Below are 17285 nucleotides of genomic sequence, written 5' to 3' on the forward strand. Positions count from 1 at the left end.
GTCAGCTTTTCATTTTTGGCAAGACTATGCTTGTTGCTGATCCCAAAGTGATCACGCGATTGGTGGCACTCGCTCAACCCGAGACGCTCGCCAGCTATAAGACTACACAATTGGGGCGTTTTGTAGAAACCATCCTATATATGGTGTCGTTGGGAGCACTGATAACACTAATGCAGAGTCCGCGGATAATGAGCGTCCATCTCTTTATATTTTAAGGAAGAAAGTTGCTCTCTGGGTCAGAAAAGTAAGATGGCTATAAATCGTCCATGCTGTAGACAGAATAACATTGCGTCACGTTTGTGGTCCGCTTGCAAGGATGTCGCCTGCGAAGGAAGATTCATCTCCAGTATTTGAGGATTGAAGCAAGGGTAGGTTCATGCCGTCTAGCCAAGGATGTCGGGTGCGCTCCGCATCCGTTGAGGTGGGGGAGCTAACAAACTATGCTCAAAAGTTACAAGCGCTTATCGTCGCAATCACGTCAGACTCTATTCGGAAGCGCTGACAGTAATTACCGTAATGGGGATTTTCAAACAGCCGCAGCTCGCACCGGATCCTTTCTCATAAATTAACTAAATTTATTAAGCGGCAGGCTTTGCACTTAAAGACGTGACAAGACGGCTGGATGGAGTGTCAGAAGAAACGTTTTGATGAACGAACCAGAGGCAAAGCAATTTGGCTGCGCAGACAAGAACGAAAATTATCATATTGGTTGCAGATGTTCACCAGCAGTATCACCAAGCCCTAACACCTTCCGTTAAAGATGCGAGGGATCGGGCTCCTGTGCATGGTCGTTCGACGATTTTTCCACAGTCGTATTAGACGCAAGGTGGTCCTCTAATAAGCTAAATTTTATTGTACCCCGTCAAGGTCGTGGTTGACAGTATCTTGATAGAAGAAACTACATTCCAACGATTTGACGCTCCCAATCCAGGACTGCTTATTGCTATCGATGAAGTGCTAGCCTTTGTGAGCCCTTGCAAAGCTTAGTTATATAAAAAATGTACAAGCAAGTGCGAGCGCGACTGTCAGAAAAAGTGAACAGTGCGCGGAGGCATTGAAAATAAAAATACAGATTCATTACCCGTGCACCTTACAACAGGGACACTAGAAATAAGTCTCTGTTGAATCTGAAAGTGAAATTGAGAATTTAAACAGCATGAACCATGACTCGTTTTGGGCTTTGATAAAAACTATTATCTTTGGCGCGGATATATACATCACCACGTGTCCTGGATCGAGTTGTGGTCAAATCAATTAGATGCCGCGCACTGCTCTCGGAGTGGAACGGACTCTGATTAAGATTTAACGATAGCGTAGCAACAAAAAAGATGAAGATGCTGTTTTGACTGTAACAATGCGCTTTTCATATCCAATTAGTTTATAAGATCGGTCGGTCGTAGTATGGCTTCGTTAAGCACACATGTCGCTTGCATTCTCTTAAGTTTAGTGCGAGTAATACAAATTGAGTTATGTTAACCCCTCTGCCAGTAAATAAAAAAATATTTAGTGCGGCATGAAGCTACAACAGCTTTAATGTTTAATGCCGAAAATGAAATTGATTTGTGATATGAGTACCAACCAGGAGCAGAACTCAGAAGGATGAAGCGGTAGTACGCCGCGGCATTTAAAAATCCAAAAAGGAAAAGCGATTGTATATCGCAAATAACAGAGTGTTTTTGTTGAAACTGGAATGACCAGCTCTATGTCGTGGCCCGCAGAGTTTTTTTTGGGTGAATCGCTATTCTCAATTGAAGTCCAGCGTCTTTCGCATCCAAATTAATTGAGTTTAGAAGGGATTGGGTGTCGCAGTCTCCCGTGCCAGAACTGGTAAAGGATTGAAAACGTTTTGAGGATGGCCATACTTGTCATGATGTAACAGTACTGCTGAATCAAAAGTACTTATTGAAGCGTACTCCTTGGGGGTAGTGAGTCTCCATGGTATTGTGACGAGAATGGTCCATCACGATGGAGTGACGGATGTTATCCAAGTGGATTGTAAGTCTCCCCTCAGTTCCCTTGGTAGGAGTGTTCATCGAGCTAGATCTATAGTTAATGGAAATGTCTGATCGCACGATTGGGATAGGAGGAGGAGCCAAACTCGTCATCTGTGATGAATCATTCCGATCGCAGATCACTGAATGCAAGGAGTGTTGTATACATTCTCAAAAGTTGTCCAGGTCCTTTTGAGTCTTTGCTGGAAATTATCATGCCTTAAGGACAAGATATCGAATACGCTTGTTGCCATCGGATCAGATAATTTTTTATGAGATTACCTAAAGGTATACCTTTAGAACCAAAGGTAGTGTCCCGCGGCAGCGGCCCTTACTGTGATAATCAGTGGCGTCATTTTTGCTTCTTGTCGTGTAAAGCCATAACGAGGGGAAATAAAAAAGGCAATTCCACTTTGTGCAACATTTCTGTGCGACTAAGGCTTACGGCGAGTGATGCATCGGGATATGCATAATAGGCTAAGAGCAACAGAGTTCCAAGATAATTTATATATAACAACATGTCAGCTGGACTCTGTTCATTGACTGGTGTGGTTGTTATCAAATGCTGACCACAAACAGCGATTTCTCTCTTGCAGCGGTGAGTATTCGAGCGAGATGCGCTTGGGGCCTGTTAGACTATTAGGTCTTGCTTGTGTATTGCCTAATACACAAGCTAGTCTCATAACGTGGCTATTTAGGCCACATCATGAATATGCATAAAGCAAATTCAACAATATGTGTGTACATAGTCGTGCAGAGCAAGGGAAATCGGAGTGGAAAACCACGTAAGTATCTGTCAATTTTGCGAGGGATGTCTGGTGGACCCGCTGATACACCAGGGCTGCAACCAGTATCTTATGAAGCGGAAGAGGTAGCCTCGCGTTATAAAGCGATGGCTGTTGATATAGGTATCTCTGTCACCTTTGCGCTTATAACATAGCACAAACTCGACCATTTTACCACCGAAGACGAGGCCATAGCGCTTATTCCACTAGTAAGTTGCGTTCTATTATGTTGTCAGTTTAGGTCGCTGTAGAACTAGCTTCATTAACACATGCGGAGCTGTAAAGTTGTATCGCTGACCTTCCACCTTAAAATTCAAACCTTACTGTATGTTACACAGCATCAACCACGAAATTACAATCTAGTCAGACGTCATCTTCAATGCGTTGGTTTGTAAAGCTGTAATGCGGGAAGGGTGCAACGGAACTTTCCCATTAAGATGTAGATCGAGCACGATACATTTCGGCACCTTCGCCAGCAATTTGTGGTTCCCATGGAGGGTGTCAATGTATCCGGAAGCACTTTTTTCTCTTGGCACAAGCGAAAAGTCCGCACGAACTTTATAAGCTCACCTTCAGCGCAGCAGGCGCCATCTGACGGTGATAACATATGACGACGTAATGCTTTGGCAAGAATTGATTTCATTCATCGTTTGCAGATGGACGAGCTGTGTCTGACGTGGAGCTCCACGTTGGGGTACCCACCAACAGGAGAGGGCACGGAGTTTATAACACGTGCAGAGAAAGATGGAGAACAGTGAGCAACACCTCATTCGTAAAATGATCAGCCGTTTGTCTACCGGTGAGGGCATTGGTACCGAGTTGGGACTCAGAGAGTCGCCGTGCGTGCTATAATTGGGGAACTTTATGGTTTATCATAAATTGTAGCTCTAAGGGCGTCTATCGCGGAGGTCGCGCCTTTCTCGAAGTTTTGGCGAGTCATATAGGATATACCTTCCGACACGTGTATGCCAGTTGGAGCAGAGACTCAAGCGTTCGAAGAGCGGAGTGAAACACAAACACAGTGGGTGTTCGTTGATCGCTCACTTTGCAAAACGTCTTGGGAGAAAAAATAAGCGGGAGATTTAGTGTGAGCTCCGTCTCGCTGGGACAGATGGCGCTGGATACGAACTTACGACAATGTAAGTGTACCTTACACGTCCATAGCTTCCTCCAGATACCCAAGTGTACAAATGTATTAATAATAGTCTCCCTTTTGAGTAATAATGGGGTCAGGAGTGCCAAGCTATTGGTGCGTATGAAGATGATGGGAGTTCGTAAAGGAGACGTCCGTGGTACACGCATGCTATTAGCCTTATGTCAAGCAATAACGATGATATATAATTCTACATAGAAATAATGTTAAAATGTGGCACTCTTGAATAGCGATGGTCCGTTCCTAGGTAAAGTATACGTGCCCAACCTCAGTGCGCTTGTTAACATGGCCTTTTTAATTTGAAACTTTTTCTGTGCAAGCGGCAAATTTATCGCAGAGCGAGAGAGTCGAATCCCTAAAGGCCTGATGGTGTCGATGTCACAACGTTGTAATATTACGCGTTGCAAATTAGATGAATCAGCGGATTAACGCAAAGAATCATAGAATTAACTTCTAAACATAATTTAGGCATCAATGATGTTACAGAAAGCTATTTTGTCTTACTATACTATATAAATATTTTGATGTTTATGAAGTTTAATATTATAAGCAGGTCAAATATCTTGATACATTTAATCGCGCGATAAAAAATGACCATTCGATTACCAAGTTGCGTCGCTGTTATACTGCGTTAATGAACTTTACAATCGACACGAGCATTTCTGAATCACATTGAAAGACTGCCCAATTTCTTTGCTGCTTTGAAATACTGAGTGGTCCACCACATTTCTGCATATGGGCCGGAGCTCCTTCTTGAGTCTTAGATTCTCGAAACTACTTTGTAAATTTGATAATGCCGTGGCATGAAGCAAGCGCTGGCTATCACAGACTCAAAGAGATAGGTAAATCTTTGCGTACATATTTAAATTGAAGAATGAAAAGAAGAATTCGAAAGTTGGCACAATTATAAAATTCTTGTCGTATAAAATGTCTATACAGGCTAAATCTTGATCTATTGCAATTATTTTGGTTCGACGCTACTTCCACTGAGTTATCCAATTCCAAGGTTAACAGCCTGTACCACCGATAAGACGCAGACATGCTTTCTCTGGAATAAAAGTCATAATTGTCACTACAAACGAATATATGAAGAGAATTACAGCAAATGTGACAATAGCAGAGCTTGCACACTTGGTATACCCGCCATAACAACGTAATTGCTGTGTATCGAGTTTCTGGCGTGGTAGGAAATAGAGTCCAATGATAGACATAGCGTTCAACCCGTAATTGAGCATTAATGATTTGAGAACACCTTGACGTCCTTCATGAGTATCAGCTGCTACTTCATTAACGTCGTAAAAGTTGCTACCTTCAAAAAGTCCGACTGAATTGGTTTGTACAAAGATCATTACTAAAAAGTAGAATGACAATGACAATCCAACAATCGCTCCTTCTGAACCTTCGTGAACAATCTCCGTTAATGGTACGATACTTCCAAGCCATCCAATCGCAGCAGAAACGCTACTGAAGAGTGTCATGATGCGGTAGAACACTCGATTTCGAACAATATCTTGACTTACGAGGATCGAAACTATTAATTGTGGTACAATGAGTAAAACGGGACAAGCCAAGTAAAACGCACGCCACGAGCGATTCATAAAGTAAGAACGCCATACAAACATTGTCACGATCATTGCACCATAGTACATTGATTGCTGCATGAGAAAACTATCTTCATTTGCTCCAGCCCAGACGCTAATGACCAGAACAGGGCCACTAAATGAAATCTGATTGAATAATGTGAAAAAGCACAGAAACAAGAGGATACTCCACGAGGCTTTTTGCTGCATAATCTTCCATAGAATTTGACTGCGGCATTTTACCGATGTCGACAAGGAGTAGCACTTTTCATCCCAATAATGAATAATCAAAGGCATTGGCAATGCAATGATGACACCAAAGACAATCAACGTTGTCGTTTGATGGGCTGAATTAGCAGTCGCTGATACCCGCGAGAAGTGAATGCAGAGATCCGTGATGATGTATACGATACATCGAAAAATCAAATACGTTGCCAGGATTGAACCCCGCAAACCAAGTGGTTCACGCTGAGCAAGCTCGATCACACGTGTATGGGTACTTACGTACATCAGGATATTTCCCAAACTAGTGAGCGCTCCAAACAAAATAACAAGAACAGCGATGCCTACACCAGCCTTTCCAGTCTCATATGATGCAGCGTAAGCGTTTAAAGCAGCTAAAATCCAGATACTCACGACAGCCGTTACCAGACCAACGAGAGTGTACCCTTTGCGACGAGAACCCATGATTGGGTAGCAATCTGAGAGGAGACCAAAGACGAAGCTTAAAATCAAAGGCATTGACGTCAACCGTTCCGAGGCTGCGATTTGATTTGTAGTAAAGTTAACGTGTCTTTGTAGCATAGGCTGAATGGCGCTGTAAAGACATCCGACTGAAAAGGTGGATGAGAAGGTAGCTGCAACGAGACCGATACAGTAACGCGAGAAGAAGTTGACAGCACCACCCTTGCGTAGACTAGCATAGACGTCACCATTAAAATTCGGATGATTCAATTCGCAGCTATTAATCGAACGTTCGGCATCACGGATGACTGAGACTGCCTGAAGTGATCGAACTTCCTCGTTTCGGGTCTCAAACGACGGAGATTGTAGATGTTTAAAATCCATGAGGTTTGATGTCCGAATTGGTGTGCGACGGAGATGTCCAGCCAAATCGATGATCAGTATCTCGTCCGTTTTCAACTCAAACCTTTGGGATCGCAGCAAGTTGATTAATGTCATAATGTGTGCTGAGATGTCTCCTTTATATATTATATGCGAACTTGGATAACTTGATAGTCATCAGCTGGATGAATGGCTGGACTAACATACGGTATTGCTCGCGTATATTGTGCTGAAAATTCAGACCAAATTAAAGGGATCTCCTATGCTACAACAGAACAGCATTAAAACATGTGGAAATTGACCTTACGAGTCATCAAACCATGTAGCTAGAAACGAAATTGCTGATATCGCAAGATCAGAATGTCGTTATTTACTTCTTTCTCTTTTGAGTTCAGCAATATGGATTGCCTTTGTTTGAGGATCTGCCCTTTCACTACTCTCGTTACGCGTTAGCGTTATTACGTTCGATCGCCTGTCCGATAAGACCCACGCCCACGCACTTGTCATAGAAAGTGACAACTATATGATACAGTTCAGTACCTCGTAATAAATGCCAATAAAGTCGGATTTCGTTGGAATTAGAATTGAGTAACGGATCTAATGCAATTCGAGACCTGCTTAAGTAGTATAGAAACAACTGGTTTGAACTTTTTGATACACTTATAATATCTTGAACGAAGTGGATTCCAGTCTCAATTTTTTACAAATGTTCATCCTATAGAGAACGTTACTTCCATGCTACCAGCTGTATGGCTGTCATAGTGTCATCCAGGTCGAGAACGGTAAGCTACTAGATCCTTCAAGAAAATATTTAAATACGCCAGCCGCAAGGTCCTATTTTTGTTAATACCAGGTGAACGTCACAAAGCTAATGTGTCAATCCAAACATTTCTTCTGATCGTCAAAGAAATGTGAAAGTGAATATGTTAGTTCTACTGGTGATAAGAAGATAAGCTCTTTTTGAAAGCTGGATTTTTTGGACTTGAATTACGAGACTTTAAAAATTGGTATCGAAAGAGTAGCATCCCATACAAGCACGTCTAGTTTTTGTTTTGCTTCCTGAACGACGCCTTTGTCGAAAGACATTTTGATACATGATCATGCAAACACTATTTTTCGAATATTTTAGGTCACGCCGATTTAATCGTTACAAGATCCGACACGTGTCAATTTCCATTTTCATCTTTACGTCGTGACCATGAACGTCAGTGATATCTCGATCTGATGGTAAGGTCATCTATAGACATGACCATTTCGAAAGCTGCTTTTTAGTCAATCCTCTGTACATGTACCTTAACCAAAACACTTGTTTTGAAGCTTCAATGAACTAAATGTGGTGGGCTATGCAGACAATGACTTAGCTGGATGCTAGAATGTTTTTGTAAATGTAAAATCGTATTCAGTGGCTTAATGCGGGTACTTTTGCCATTTGTTGGCTACTATTTCCACGCATTTGATTGAGTGTGCTCTATGGAGTCTTGAGTTGATTACATTCAGCTACTCCGGACTGAATCTCAATATTTACTTTCTTTCCATCTGATGCTATCAATGCTCGCACATGATGGTAACTTTGATTCCTTGCATTACTGTGCTTCGAGCTGCTTCGGATGAAACGATAACACCTCCAGCACTGTCAGTCACATCTCCATAACATCGCTTTCGGTGCTTCAAAGCTGTTCGCTTGTTTTTACTTGATACTAAAGCTACAAATATGTGAGAGTATTAAGTGGCTGCCATCACTTCGTATACTCGTTACATACGCTTTAGTGCTTCAGTCCGGCTTTTACTAATCTATCTTGTCTTGTCGTCCAAGTATCGTTACGAAACTCGTGCACCTATCTAGCAATTACCGTATTAGTTAATAACATCTATGCTCAAGTAGAATATGCTCACACCACTCTTCTCGATTTCAGTAGTACGTCATTGCTTACCTCCATCGCGACTATTGCGACGCTTCTTCAGACATGCCACTCATCTTCAGCATACATTTGTCGATCGACTACATTCTTGGACTGTGAGTTTATACCTTTCGATTATATTTGCTTTGCTATCAATACAAAATACGAAATTTAATCTACTACTTGCTGACAGAGACTTCATTTCGTGTGCTTCGCCTGTGCAATCTTACAATATATTACGTCAATGGACACCTCCTGTCTCACGAGATCCAAACCCCGGCTCAGTGAATGTATTCAGTTCTTACCCTTTGTTTGACAGTGAATGGGACGTGAATTATACGGATTCGAATACTAAAATTTGTTGGCAGACAAAAATTTTGTGATATGCAAGATAATCCCATACTTATCTGATATTTTCTCGATATGATTGTGACTTTAATGCGATCTAGTAGTATTTGTTATACTATGTTCGTAGCCATTATACTATTTTATATATCGCCAAAATATTATCGCCTTACGAAACGTTCTTTGTGTGTGATATTTACAATCCGACAAACTCTATTTTATAAATACTATATGTCAACAGCCAGAGCCACCAACAAGTTTCAAACATGATGTGGACGAAATGAGCGACATCAACGTAATGACGAAGGAGTAAGTAAAGAGCACAAGACAAACAGCGAGAATTGCGCCACCAGCGATCTTTGTAAAGCCTCCATACATGCGCAATTGCTGTGCATCGAGTTTTTGCGAGGGTAGAAAGAATAGTCCAGCCCACGCTAAAGCATTAAGTGCAAAACTCAGAAACAACGATAGTAATACGTCCCAGCGTGCAGCTGACGTATCAGCAGCCACTTCACTCGCTTTGAAAAAATTGGACCCTTGAAACAAACCTTCAGCATTTGTGTCGATAAATATATTGACGCAACGCTGTAGCGTAAATACAAGTCCAACTAGAGCACCTTCGGAACCCTCCTGCACAATTTCTGTAACTGGAACGATGAAAGCCAATAGACCAATACCATCAGCAACATACGTGAGAGAATTGAAGACACGATAAAAGTAGCGATTGCGTGCCACATCAAGCGCCACCATTAGAGATAAAAGAAGGTTGGGTAGGATCAAAAATGCTGGTGCTAAAGCAAAGAAAACTGGCCACAGTCGATTAAGAAACACATAGCGCCATAATAATAAAACTCCAATCATGACAACGTCTCGAATTACTGCGATAAGCAGTGAGTTGTCACCATTAGCCTTTGCCCATTCTCTAATGACATTTATCGAGTCTCTAAACTCAATCCCTAAAAAAAGGGTAAAGAAGCAGATAAATGCTAGAATACGCCATACAGCTTTTTGCTGCATGATTTTCCATAAAATCAGACTGCGACTTCTCACTGATATCTTAAGCAAATACACTTCTTCAGTCCAGTATCGAAAAATTAATGGAAGTGGTAGGATCGAGATCACGCCTAAAATGATCATGGCCGTGGAAATCGAGATCCCCAATTTGGAATTAGGGCCTAAAGCCAGATATAAGAGCACGGATGTAAAAATCGATACAAAACGACGAAAAACCAAGTACGACACTTGAATGGCACCACGATCACGTAAAGATTCACGTTGTGAATATTCCATTACGCGCGTTTGGACACAAACGTAGGTCATAATGCAGCCAATACTGGCCAATGCAACAAGTAACAGAGTGAGTACTACAATTTCGTTGCTTGCAACCGAGTCATCATTTAATGAGGCACTTATAGCAGCGATGGAGAAGACTGCAACAGCGTTTATAATGCAGCCAATGATTGTGTACCCCTTACGACGTACCCCCTTAATTGGATAGCAGTCGGACAGTAGACCGATGACAAAACTTAATGCCATGGGCATTTGAATCAGCCGCTCGACTGCGACGATTTCTAATGTCGTAAGACCCAATTGCGTGTTGTACATAGGTCGCACTAATGCGATGAGCCCCTCATACGACAGCAAAGACGTAAACGTCGCAGCTACGAGACCAAGACACTCAATTGACAAGAAATCCACAGCTCCACCTTTGCGTAGACTGCCGTACATTTCGTGATTGTAAAATTGTTCTCCAGCTACGAAGCGTCCATCGTGACCGTCAAATGACGTGCTACTCATTGTAAAATCAAGTGGAGAGTCGAATGTGGAGAAGTCCGATCTGGATGGAGGTGGCTGCGGAATCATTTCGCTTACAATCTTGGGAACGCTGTACATGGTCCTTTAAAATGAATGATTGGACGTCAAAATAATATTGTCCGACTAGAGAGGAAGATAACAAAGACTTGTAGCGCCGGCTTACTTACCAAAGACTGCAAATTGAAGCCTGGTGGCTGTGACGATGGGTGTCAAACCTTGTTGACAGGAAGTAATACAGTACACTTTGCGTTCTTTAACAAAAGCGATTAGATCTTCAGCGTGCTTAATATGTAGAATCTCTGTCTTCGAGTCTTAACCTGCCAGCTGGTCACGTAGCTCGTCTTTGTCGTTCGACCTTCTTTTACATTCTTAGGTACAGGTACATATGCTTATAAATGCAGATCGACAAAAGTGCTGGGCACAGAGAAGCTTTGACAGGCGTGTGGTAGCGGTTTTTGTACTCGTTGGAAAGTCGCGTAATAACTGAGCCGTGAATTGCTACGTTGTTGACTATTAGTGAATAGAAGATAAGATAAATCAGACTAAATGTACGGACTATTATCGGATACTTATGAACCAAATGCGTGGAATATTCACTTTGAAGAATTTCGGAACCGATGAGAACAGTAAACATACCACTGTACAGTCCAAGAGGAAATGTGACAAATGATTTCGTTTTCTCACCTACCTTGTGTTCGTAGTCCAAAAATTACCAAAGCTATGGAATCTAGCCATATGAACAAGTGGCCAGTTTCATGTACAGTTCCTTGTGTGTATTTCTTGCGAACCCCACCGCAATATGCACCATCCATCTCTATGTGGGTAACAACTACTCTGTACTTCTGTGTATACAACGAAAGCTGCGACAAATGTATTACTTTGTTCGCCCTAGACCACAAGTACGTGTCTTTAAGTGTAGAAACTCAAAAGAAATCATTTTGATTTACACTGCCAGTAATCAAGCTTTGATTCTGACTTGACGTACAACTCTTGCTTGACACATCTGATCCATTATCTTCTCAGAAAGTCACAGCAATTGCTTGGGCTCAAAAATATAAATTCAATACACATCAATACACAAAATCTTTATCGTGGTATAACATTTAAATGTGCCCTTTGCGCTGCCGACGGAAAATCGGCAAGTTACGTGAGCGTCGACCAGCCCGCGTCACTAAGAAGTAGATCGCCATAACTGTGAGCATGACAACCGAGAGTATTACAGATCTATGCATTGTCGGTACTCCAGCTGTCAAATCTTTAGTTTGAACATGAATATCGTCCTGCACTGATTCAACATGCTTCTTTGCAGCTTCTGGTTCCGCAATTTCTTCCTCTACTGCTCCAGCTTTTGTGCTTTTATGCTCAGAGTCGATAGTATTTGTAAGTGTAACAACCGTTGACTTATTTGTTTGAGTTTCACAGACTATACCTTCCCAAAGCTTTGGGTCTGACATCAACGTAGCATCTCCAGGATGGGATACCCCTTCGGTCCAGCGCACAATAGCATTCTTTCTAAAGACAAATTCACAGCATGGATCTCCTAGCTCCTGACCATTGGTCTGACCATCTCCATCCGAGTCCTTGTTGCAAAACGAATTGGTCCAGATAAACATGGCCTCACTGAAGTCCAGCCCAAAGTCATTTTTGGGTCCACCACCCACACGGTCGTGACCAATAGCGTTTGCGCCTGGAACGTTGCCTCCATTCGGAACTTTTAACTTAAACATTTCGTACGAAGAAGCTTGGAACGTCATCAAGATGAACACTGCCACAATAGCCACATGACTTAAATGATGACGCTCCATCGGCCTTGATAAATGCTTGATTAAGAAGTCAGTCGCAACACCAAGTGTTGTGCTAACTCTATTGGACAATATATCTAATTGGATAATCTTATATTGCAGTATAAAGGGGCCAATCGTTTGCTAGAAATGGTGAAAAAAATGTTGTTTTTTTGTTTGAAAATTCTTGTTTGGCTTAAGAAAATTACAATTTAAGACCCAAAAAATCGTATCTCCAGCTGGGCATCGCTTTATACCATATGTGCGATCAGTTGATCGAATATAATCTGTCTGTCTAGATGAGAACCCTCGAGCCTGTTTTGTAAGCACACAAATCATTATATGTCCCATGACTCCCTTGAGCTTACAGCTCTAAATGTAAGTATGGAAAGGTCCATGTGAACAAGTAGGCTGCCAACAGATATATCAAGGGTTCAAATAAGTTGAAGATAATTTTGAATTTGAAATTTCCTTGTGTCAGCTCCTAGGTGTAGCGTACGATCTCATCCTGAGCGAGATTGATAACGCATGTTCATAGAGTCAGTGATCGTTCTTTGCGAGGTCCAGCTGCTCCTGGTGGATCTTGTCTTCAATTTGACAACCGGGTTAAATAATAATACTCTATCCTCTGTGAGCACGAAGCACGAGCAGCTCAGGAAACTGTGCTTGGGACAACAAGACACACTTAATCATTGTCTGTCTTTAGCTGGCTCCAAGGAGATAGTACAGTTGGCGGCCGAAGAGGTGGCAGTGGTCATTTCTCACCTTGAGTCTCTCATTAGCTGAAATATTACTTGTAGAACGCCGCCAGGGACGTCGCAACCAGGCACATATGCAAGAATTACTCTCCTCTTCTCTCTTCATTTCTCGTGATCTCACTTTTATTAAGAATCCAGCTCTCTTCGGACGGAGAGCGGCCCGTCGCGCTAGCGATTCGTCAAATCGAAGACCACCTGCAAGAATAAACACTTAAGACAGTACCTCAGTGGAACGATATTGTTAACGTGGGAAGATTTCGGGCGGCTGATGTCGAAGGTGTTTGATCCGCCTACGTATAAGTATTTTGCGCTATATGAAAGATTAATGCGTGGCTAAGATGGCGGGACCTGGCGATCTTTGTCCAAAAGTTGAAAGCGTTGTCATGATGGCGACACATTCACGCTTTAAAGGAGAGTAATTACCATCTTTGGGTGGGGCGTTCAAGCACGTTCAACTCACATCGAAACATTTGGTTTCCACTGTATTCCATTCAAAAACGGTGCGTGTCACTGGGAGTGGAGTACGACTTCCATGCTCGCCAGAGGCGATGAGCCTCGGCCATGCGGGGAAAGCAATAGACATATTTAGCCACTCGACAGTGCTACGGAACTCGCGCATCGTTTATCGGTAAAAATACCTAAAATATCATTCGTTATCGACTTTGAGGTACGAAGGATCGGACATCCGCGCAGAGTCAAACATCAAACTATTTACTGGTATGTATCAAGTTTCAATCGGCACAATATGGACGTCCTATTATATTGGGTATTGATTGGTAGCACTAAAAGCCGAGGTTGATAGGGACTCTCTTCTATCGAGGTGAAACCCACATATGAGGGCGATTGTTTGTCGACATCAACATGCTTTGTGAGGCCGAAATAAATTCAGAACCATCTCACAATACTGTACAACACGCGACTGTAAAAATGTAGACAGTATTAGAGGCTATTTATAGAAAGCAATTTCTAGTGTATCTTGTGACAAGGGTACTGGTCAACGTGTCACCAAACTTCTTTCGTCTTTATTAAAAGGTTGACAGCGTAGAACGCTGTCGGTTCAAGACTTAGATTTGAATTACCATCTCTTTCTGAAAATGACGCGACTTGAGCGCCACAAGCTAGGAAAAAACTGACGTGCCATGAATGTCTATCCCAGTAGGGCTTTGTTAAATAACGATCTCATCTGGAATTACAAGCGTTCTGGCGCGGAAATAATGTTGCGATAGCTTCGGTGCAGCGCATGAGATTGTCCAAAATTATTAATAAGAATATTGCTGGGTGCGATGATCGAAGCTCGGAAGTCCCGCGAAACATAAGTATACGCTTCGCTATCGTCGAGCGCGACTTGTTGTCGCGCATACAATACTTAAGTAATTCATCAAAAGCGATCACAAATCTGGTCGTGTGTACGTTGTGATGTCTATTGAAGCGCCAACGAGCTCGCAATATGTGTTGCCATTCCGTTGACTAGCATTTTTATCAGCAATAATCTGCAGATTTTGGCTCATACAAATTACTTGTTACTATGTATGCAAACGACGTCAGTCCCAGGACCGACCGAACTTCACCACAACAGGAGCCATGTTGCTAAATTTAGAGCAGAGTATACTATTGAGCTCAGCGCTATAAACTTTGTTCGAGTTGGAAGGCTAATCGCAAAGAAAACGACAATAGTGTGCTGTTCTTTTGTCCGGCAGATCTAACTGTATGCATCAGTCAGCGGAGATTTTTTCTCTTTGTTGCTTATACATGCTGACCATGGTTTCTTTCATGGTTCGATAAGGTGTGTACCATAAATCTCTTCATTATACGGATCTGATACTCAGATTTGTGGAGGAAATCTCTGATAAACCTCTGCAAAACAAAGTTCCGTATCCATGTCGATATTCTCAGCCTCCTGATCTATAAAAGTAGTATTTTTAAGCTGGTGTTAATGGTTCCTTATGCGTAAGAGGTGCAGACCTCCGAGAGGCGCTGTATTTTTCCTTTTTCAAAAGACGACTGAACTTGATGACGTTTCCACTTGATTAGCGTTTCATATGATTAAGTCACGTGCAGCCGACTGTTTTCCTATATAAAGTGTATGAACAAGATCACATATGTGAAGAGATTCCTTTTAGATCATTGATCGCTGAGCTTGGTTGTTTCCGCTTCATCGAACAAGGCCGGACATTACCGTCATCATCTACAGCCGCGGGCATAGAGAGTTGCGGCCTATGATTACCTTCATGGTCGTCTAGACTCAATTTAATACGACGCACTTTCTTGCTCATTGAGCATAAAGTCTTGGCTGCTTGCATACACAAAATATCTTCTTACACATGCTTTGGAAGAATTTGACGCTGATTTATCTGACAGATGATGGTGTTAATTTGCTGATGTCAAATACACATTTCTTCTGAAAATCTAACATCCTAGTCTGTATTTTGGTAATGTAAAGAGTACCTTGCAGGCCCTGCATTTCATTTACGCTCAGCGACCGTCACATTACGACTAATCAATTACAAGAACTGGAAGCGAATACGCCACGTATTCCAGCAGAAAGCTTTTTGTCCTGCCATCGTTCATCTTTTGTGCTCCCCTTCGCAGGTGAGGTACCACTAAAACTTTAAACACTTGCATTTACTTTATATGCGGATTCTCTCAAACAGCGCTTCGAGCGGGTATATGGGAAAATGTATTATGGTTACCAATATATTTCAGTTGGCCGTGTTCATCAACGCCCTGCGCCAATAAGTCCACGCATTTACTCGTGAGCAGTCACCGTTCGAGCGTCTGCTCTATTGGCCCAAATATTCCGTCTTCTTTTGGGTTTATGGCACCGGGGACTCGTACATGAAGTACCAACTACTATTATCGATAGTGGCTTCAGATCAGCGTTTTATAAAGCCGATTATTGTCATCGAGCTTTATCAATCCGCATTGAGACCTCGCTTATGTTGTGGAGCAAAACGACTCGCATAGCGGGTCTGTATCGTAAAGGAAGTCGCTTCGTAGACTTGAATGATCGAGCTGATGATTTCAGACGCGAGCACTTACCATAGTATCTTAGCGCGCAATCTCTCGACTCCGATTACTCCTTACATATGACAAACGGCTTGCATATTTACACATCTCACATATATATTTCCTGACATTGACTCTGTATCACCAACTTGTCCGCCTCAGATCATCTTGTTCACTGTGTCATGCGATGCATGATCCAGTCGTCGATGCCTGAGTATCCGCTCGGTCTTAACATCGGTATTGAGATATACTAGCGAGCCTTTCTTCTCGCCAGCCTCAATAGCACAATCACACACTTCCGCAGGTGTGGGTGGACGCATTTTTTTGGTCAGGTCATCCTAGTCCTGTCAATAAACAAATCGTCCAGACACGCAGCTTCAGTGTTCTTATAACAAGATGTCTAATTTTGATATATATTCGTCGTGCTGCATTGCAGTAGCCGTTGCAGATTATCTCGTACCTCTCGTGTTTACTAAACTGTCACGTTCGCACACTAAGAAGAATGCTATTGTAAATTTAACAAGTAGCGCTACATCGACGTATCGGTATTCAACGCACTAAGCTACCACGGTATCTAAACTCTCTCTAACGTATATAATGAAGGTCATCAGCTTTTCTTCGAACATGCGAAAAGCGCAGTTCGCGGCAACATGAGATACGCTTGGGTATACTACCACATTTGAAAAATTCAAATCAACCGTAGTTTCTTAAAAAAAATTGACTAAAATATTATATTTATTGGTACGTGGTGACAATAGTATTGATCAATACAATAACATTCATACAGTCGGCAGTAACATATTTCCCGAGATTGAAATTTGAAAGACCTTTCCCGAATCAAGATCAGTGACAGTCATTGGTGGTGATGCATTAAATGGTTTCGTTATCATGGGATGTTCAGGTGAAGCTTCAGCCGTGTTAAAACCATTGTCAACACTTGAATATCCAAGTTTTAAGCGACGACGATGTGCATTTCGTAGCTTAAGCAGCACTGGATGACTACATAATTCCAGTACTTCACAAACGTTTGTGATCAAGTCTTCTGGCGTTAGCAATGCTAACGAACGTCCAACCGTTGCACTCACCTGCTCAGCACTCGTGCATGCAG

The 17285-nt window shown here is 42.2% G+C and overlaps 7 protein-coding genes across 7 annotated transcripts in view; 1 reads left to right on the plus strand and 6 right to left on the minus strand.

Moving 5' to 3' along the window:
* Window positions 1-2802: 2802 nt before the first annotated feature.
* On the plus strand, window positions 2803-3387 carry PHALS_12371 (uncharacterized protein; the record flags this gene model as incomplete). Its single annotated transcript, XM_024727904.1, has 3 exons — window positions 2803-2862; window positions 2932-2985; window positions 3220-3387. The coding sequence occupies 3 exons, from the start codon at window positions 2803-2805 to the stop codon at window positions 3385-3387; spliced, it is 282 nt and encodes a 93-aa protein (XP_024578434.1).
* Window positions 3388-4936: 1549 nt separating this feature from the next.
* On the minus strand, window positions 4937-6691 carry PHALS_12372 (Major facilitator superfamily domain, general substrate transporter; the record flags this gene model as incomplete). Its single annotated transcript, XM_024727905.1, has 1 exon — window positions 4937-6691. One exon carries the CDS (start codon window positions 6689-6691, stop codon window positions 4937-4939), a length of 1755 nt encoding a protein of 584 aa, XP_024578435.1.
* A 1428-nt stretch (window positions 6692-8119) lies between these two features.
* Window positions 8120-8442, minus strand: PHALS_12373 (uncharacterized protein; the record flags this gene model as incomplete). Its single annotated transcript, XM_024727906.1, has 3 exons — window positions 8120-8277; window positions 8335-8365; window positions 8425-8442. 3 exons carry the CDS (start codon window positions 8440-8442, stop codon window positions 8120-8122), a joined length of 207 nt encoding a protein of 68 aa, XP_024578436.1.
* Window positions 8443-9051: 609 nt separating this feature from the next.
* Window positions 9052-10614, minus strand: PHALS_12374 (hypothetical protein F442_10737; the record flags this gene model as incomplete). The annotated part of the gene is made up of 1 exon (XM_024727907.1): window positions 9052-10614. One exon carries the CDS (start codon window positions 10612-10614, stop codon window positions 9052-9054), a length of 1563 nt encoding a protein of 520 aa, XP_024578437.1.
* A 71-nt stretch (window positions 10615-10685) lies between these two features.
* On the minus strand, window positions 10686-12437 carry PHALS_12375 (uncharacterized protein; the record flags this gene model as incomplete). The annotated part of the gene is made up of 5 exons (XM_024727908.1): window positions 10686-10714; window positions 10800-10883; window positions 10950-10990; window positions 11055-11142; window positions 11780-12437. The coding sequence occupies 5 exons, from the start codon at window positions 12435-12437 to the stop codon at window positions 10686-10688; spliced, it is 900 nt and encodes a 299-aa protein (XP_024578438.1).
* Window positions 12438-13339: 902 nt separating this feature from the next.
* Window positions 13340-13754, minus strand: PHALS_12376 (uncharacterized protein; the record flags this gene model as incomplete). The annotated part of the gene is made up of 2 exons (XM_024727909.1): window positions 13340-13366; window positions 13632-13754. The coding sequence occupies 2 exons, from the start codon at window positions 13752-13754 to the stop codon at window positions 13340-13342; spliced, it is 150 nt and encodes a 49-aa protein (XP_024578439.1).
* Window positions 13755-16335: 2581 nt separating this feature from the next.
* Window positions 16336-17285, minus strand: part of PHALS_12377 (hypothetical protein PPTG_12502) — a gene marked incomplete at both ends in the record, with an annotated part of 1511 nt that continues 561 nt past the window's right edge. Inside the window, 2 exons of the mRNA XM_024727910.1 lie at window positions 16336-16515; window positions 16963-17262. Coding sequence (XP_024578440.1) covers window positions 16336-16515; window positions 16963-17262 — 480 coding nt within the window. The remainder of the gene's footprint in view (window positions 16516-16962; window positions 17263-17285) is intronic.

The sequence above is a fragment of the Plasmopara halstedii genome (genome assembly GCF_900000015.1).
Source record: "Plasmopara halstedii genome assembly, contig: Scaffold_614, whole genome shotgun sequence".
Taxonomy (NCBI): Eukaryota; Oomycota; class Peronosporomycetes; order Peronosporales; family Peronosporaceae; genus Plasmopara; species Plasmopara halstedii.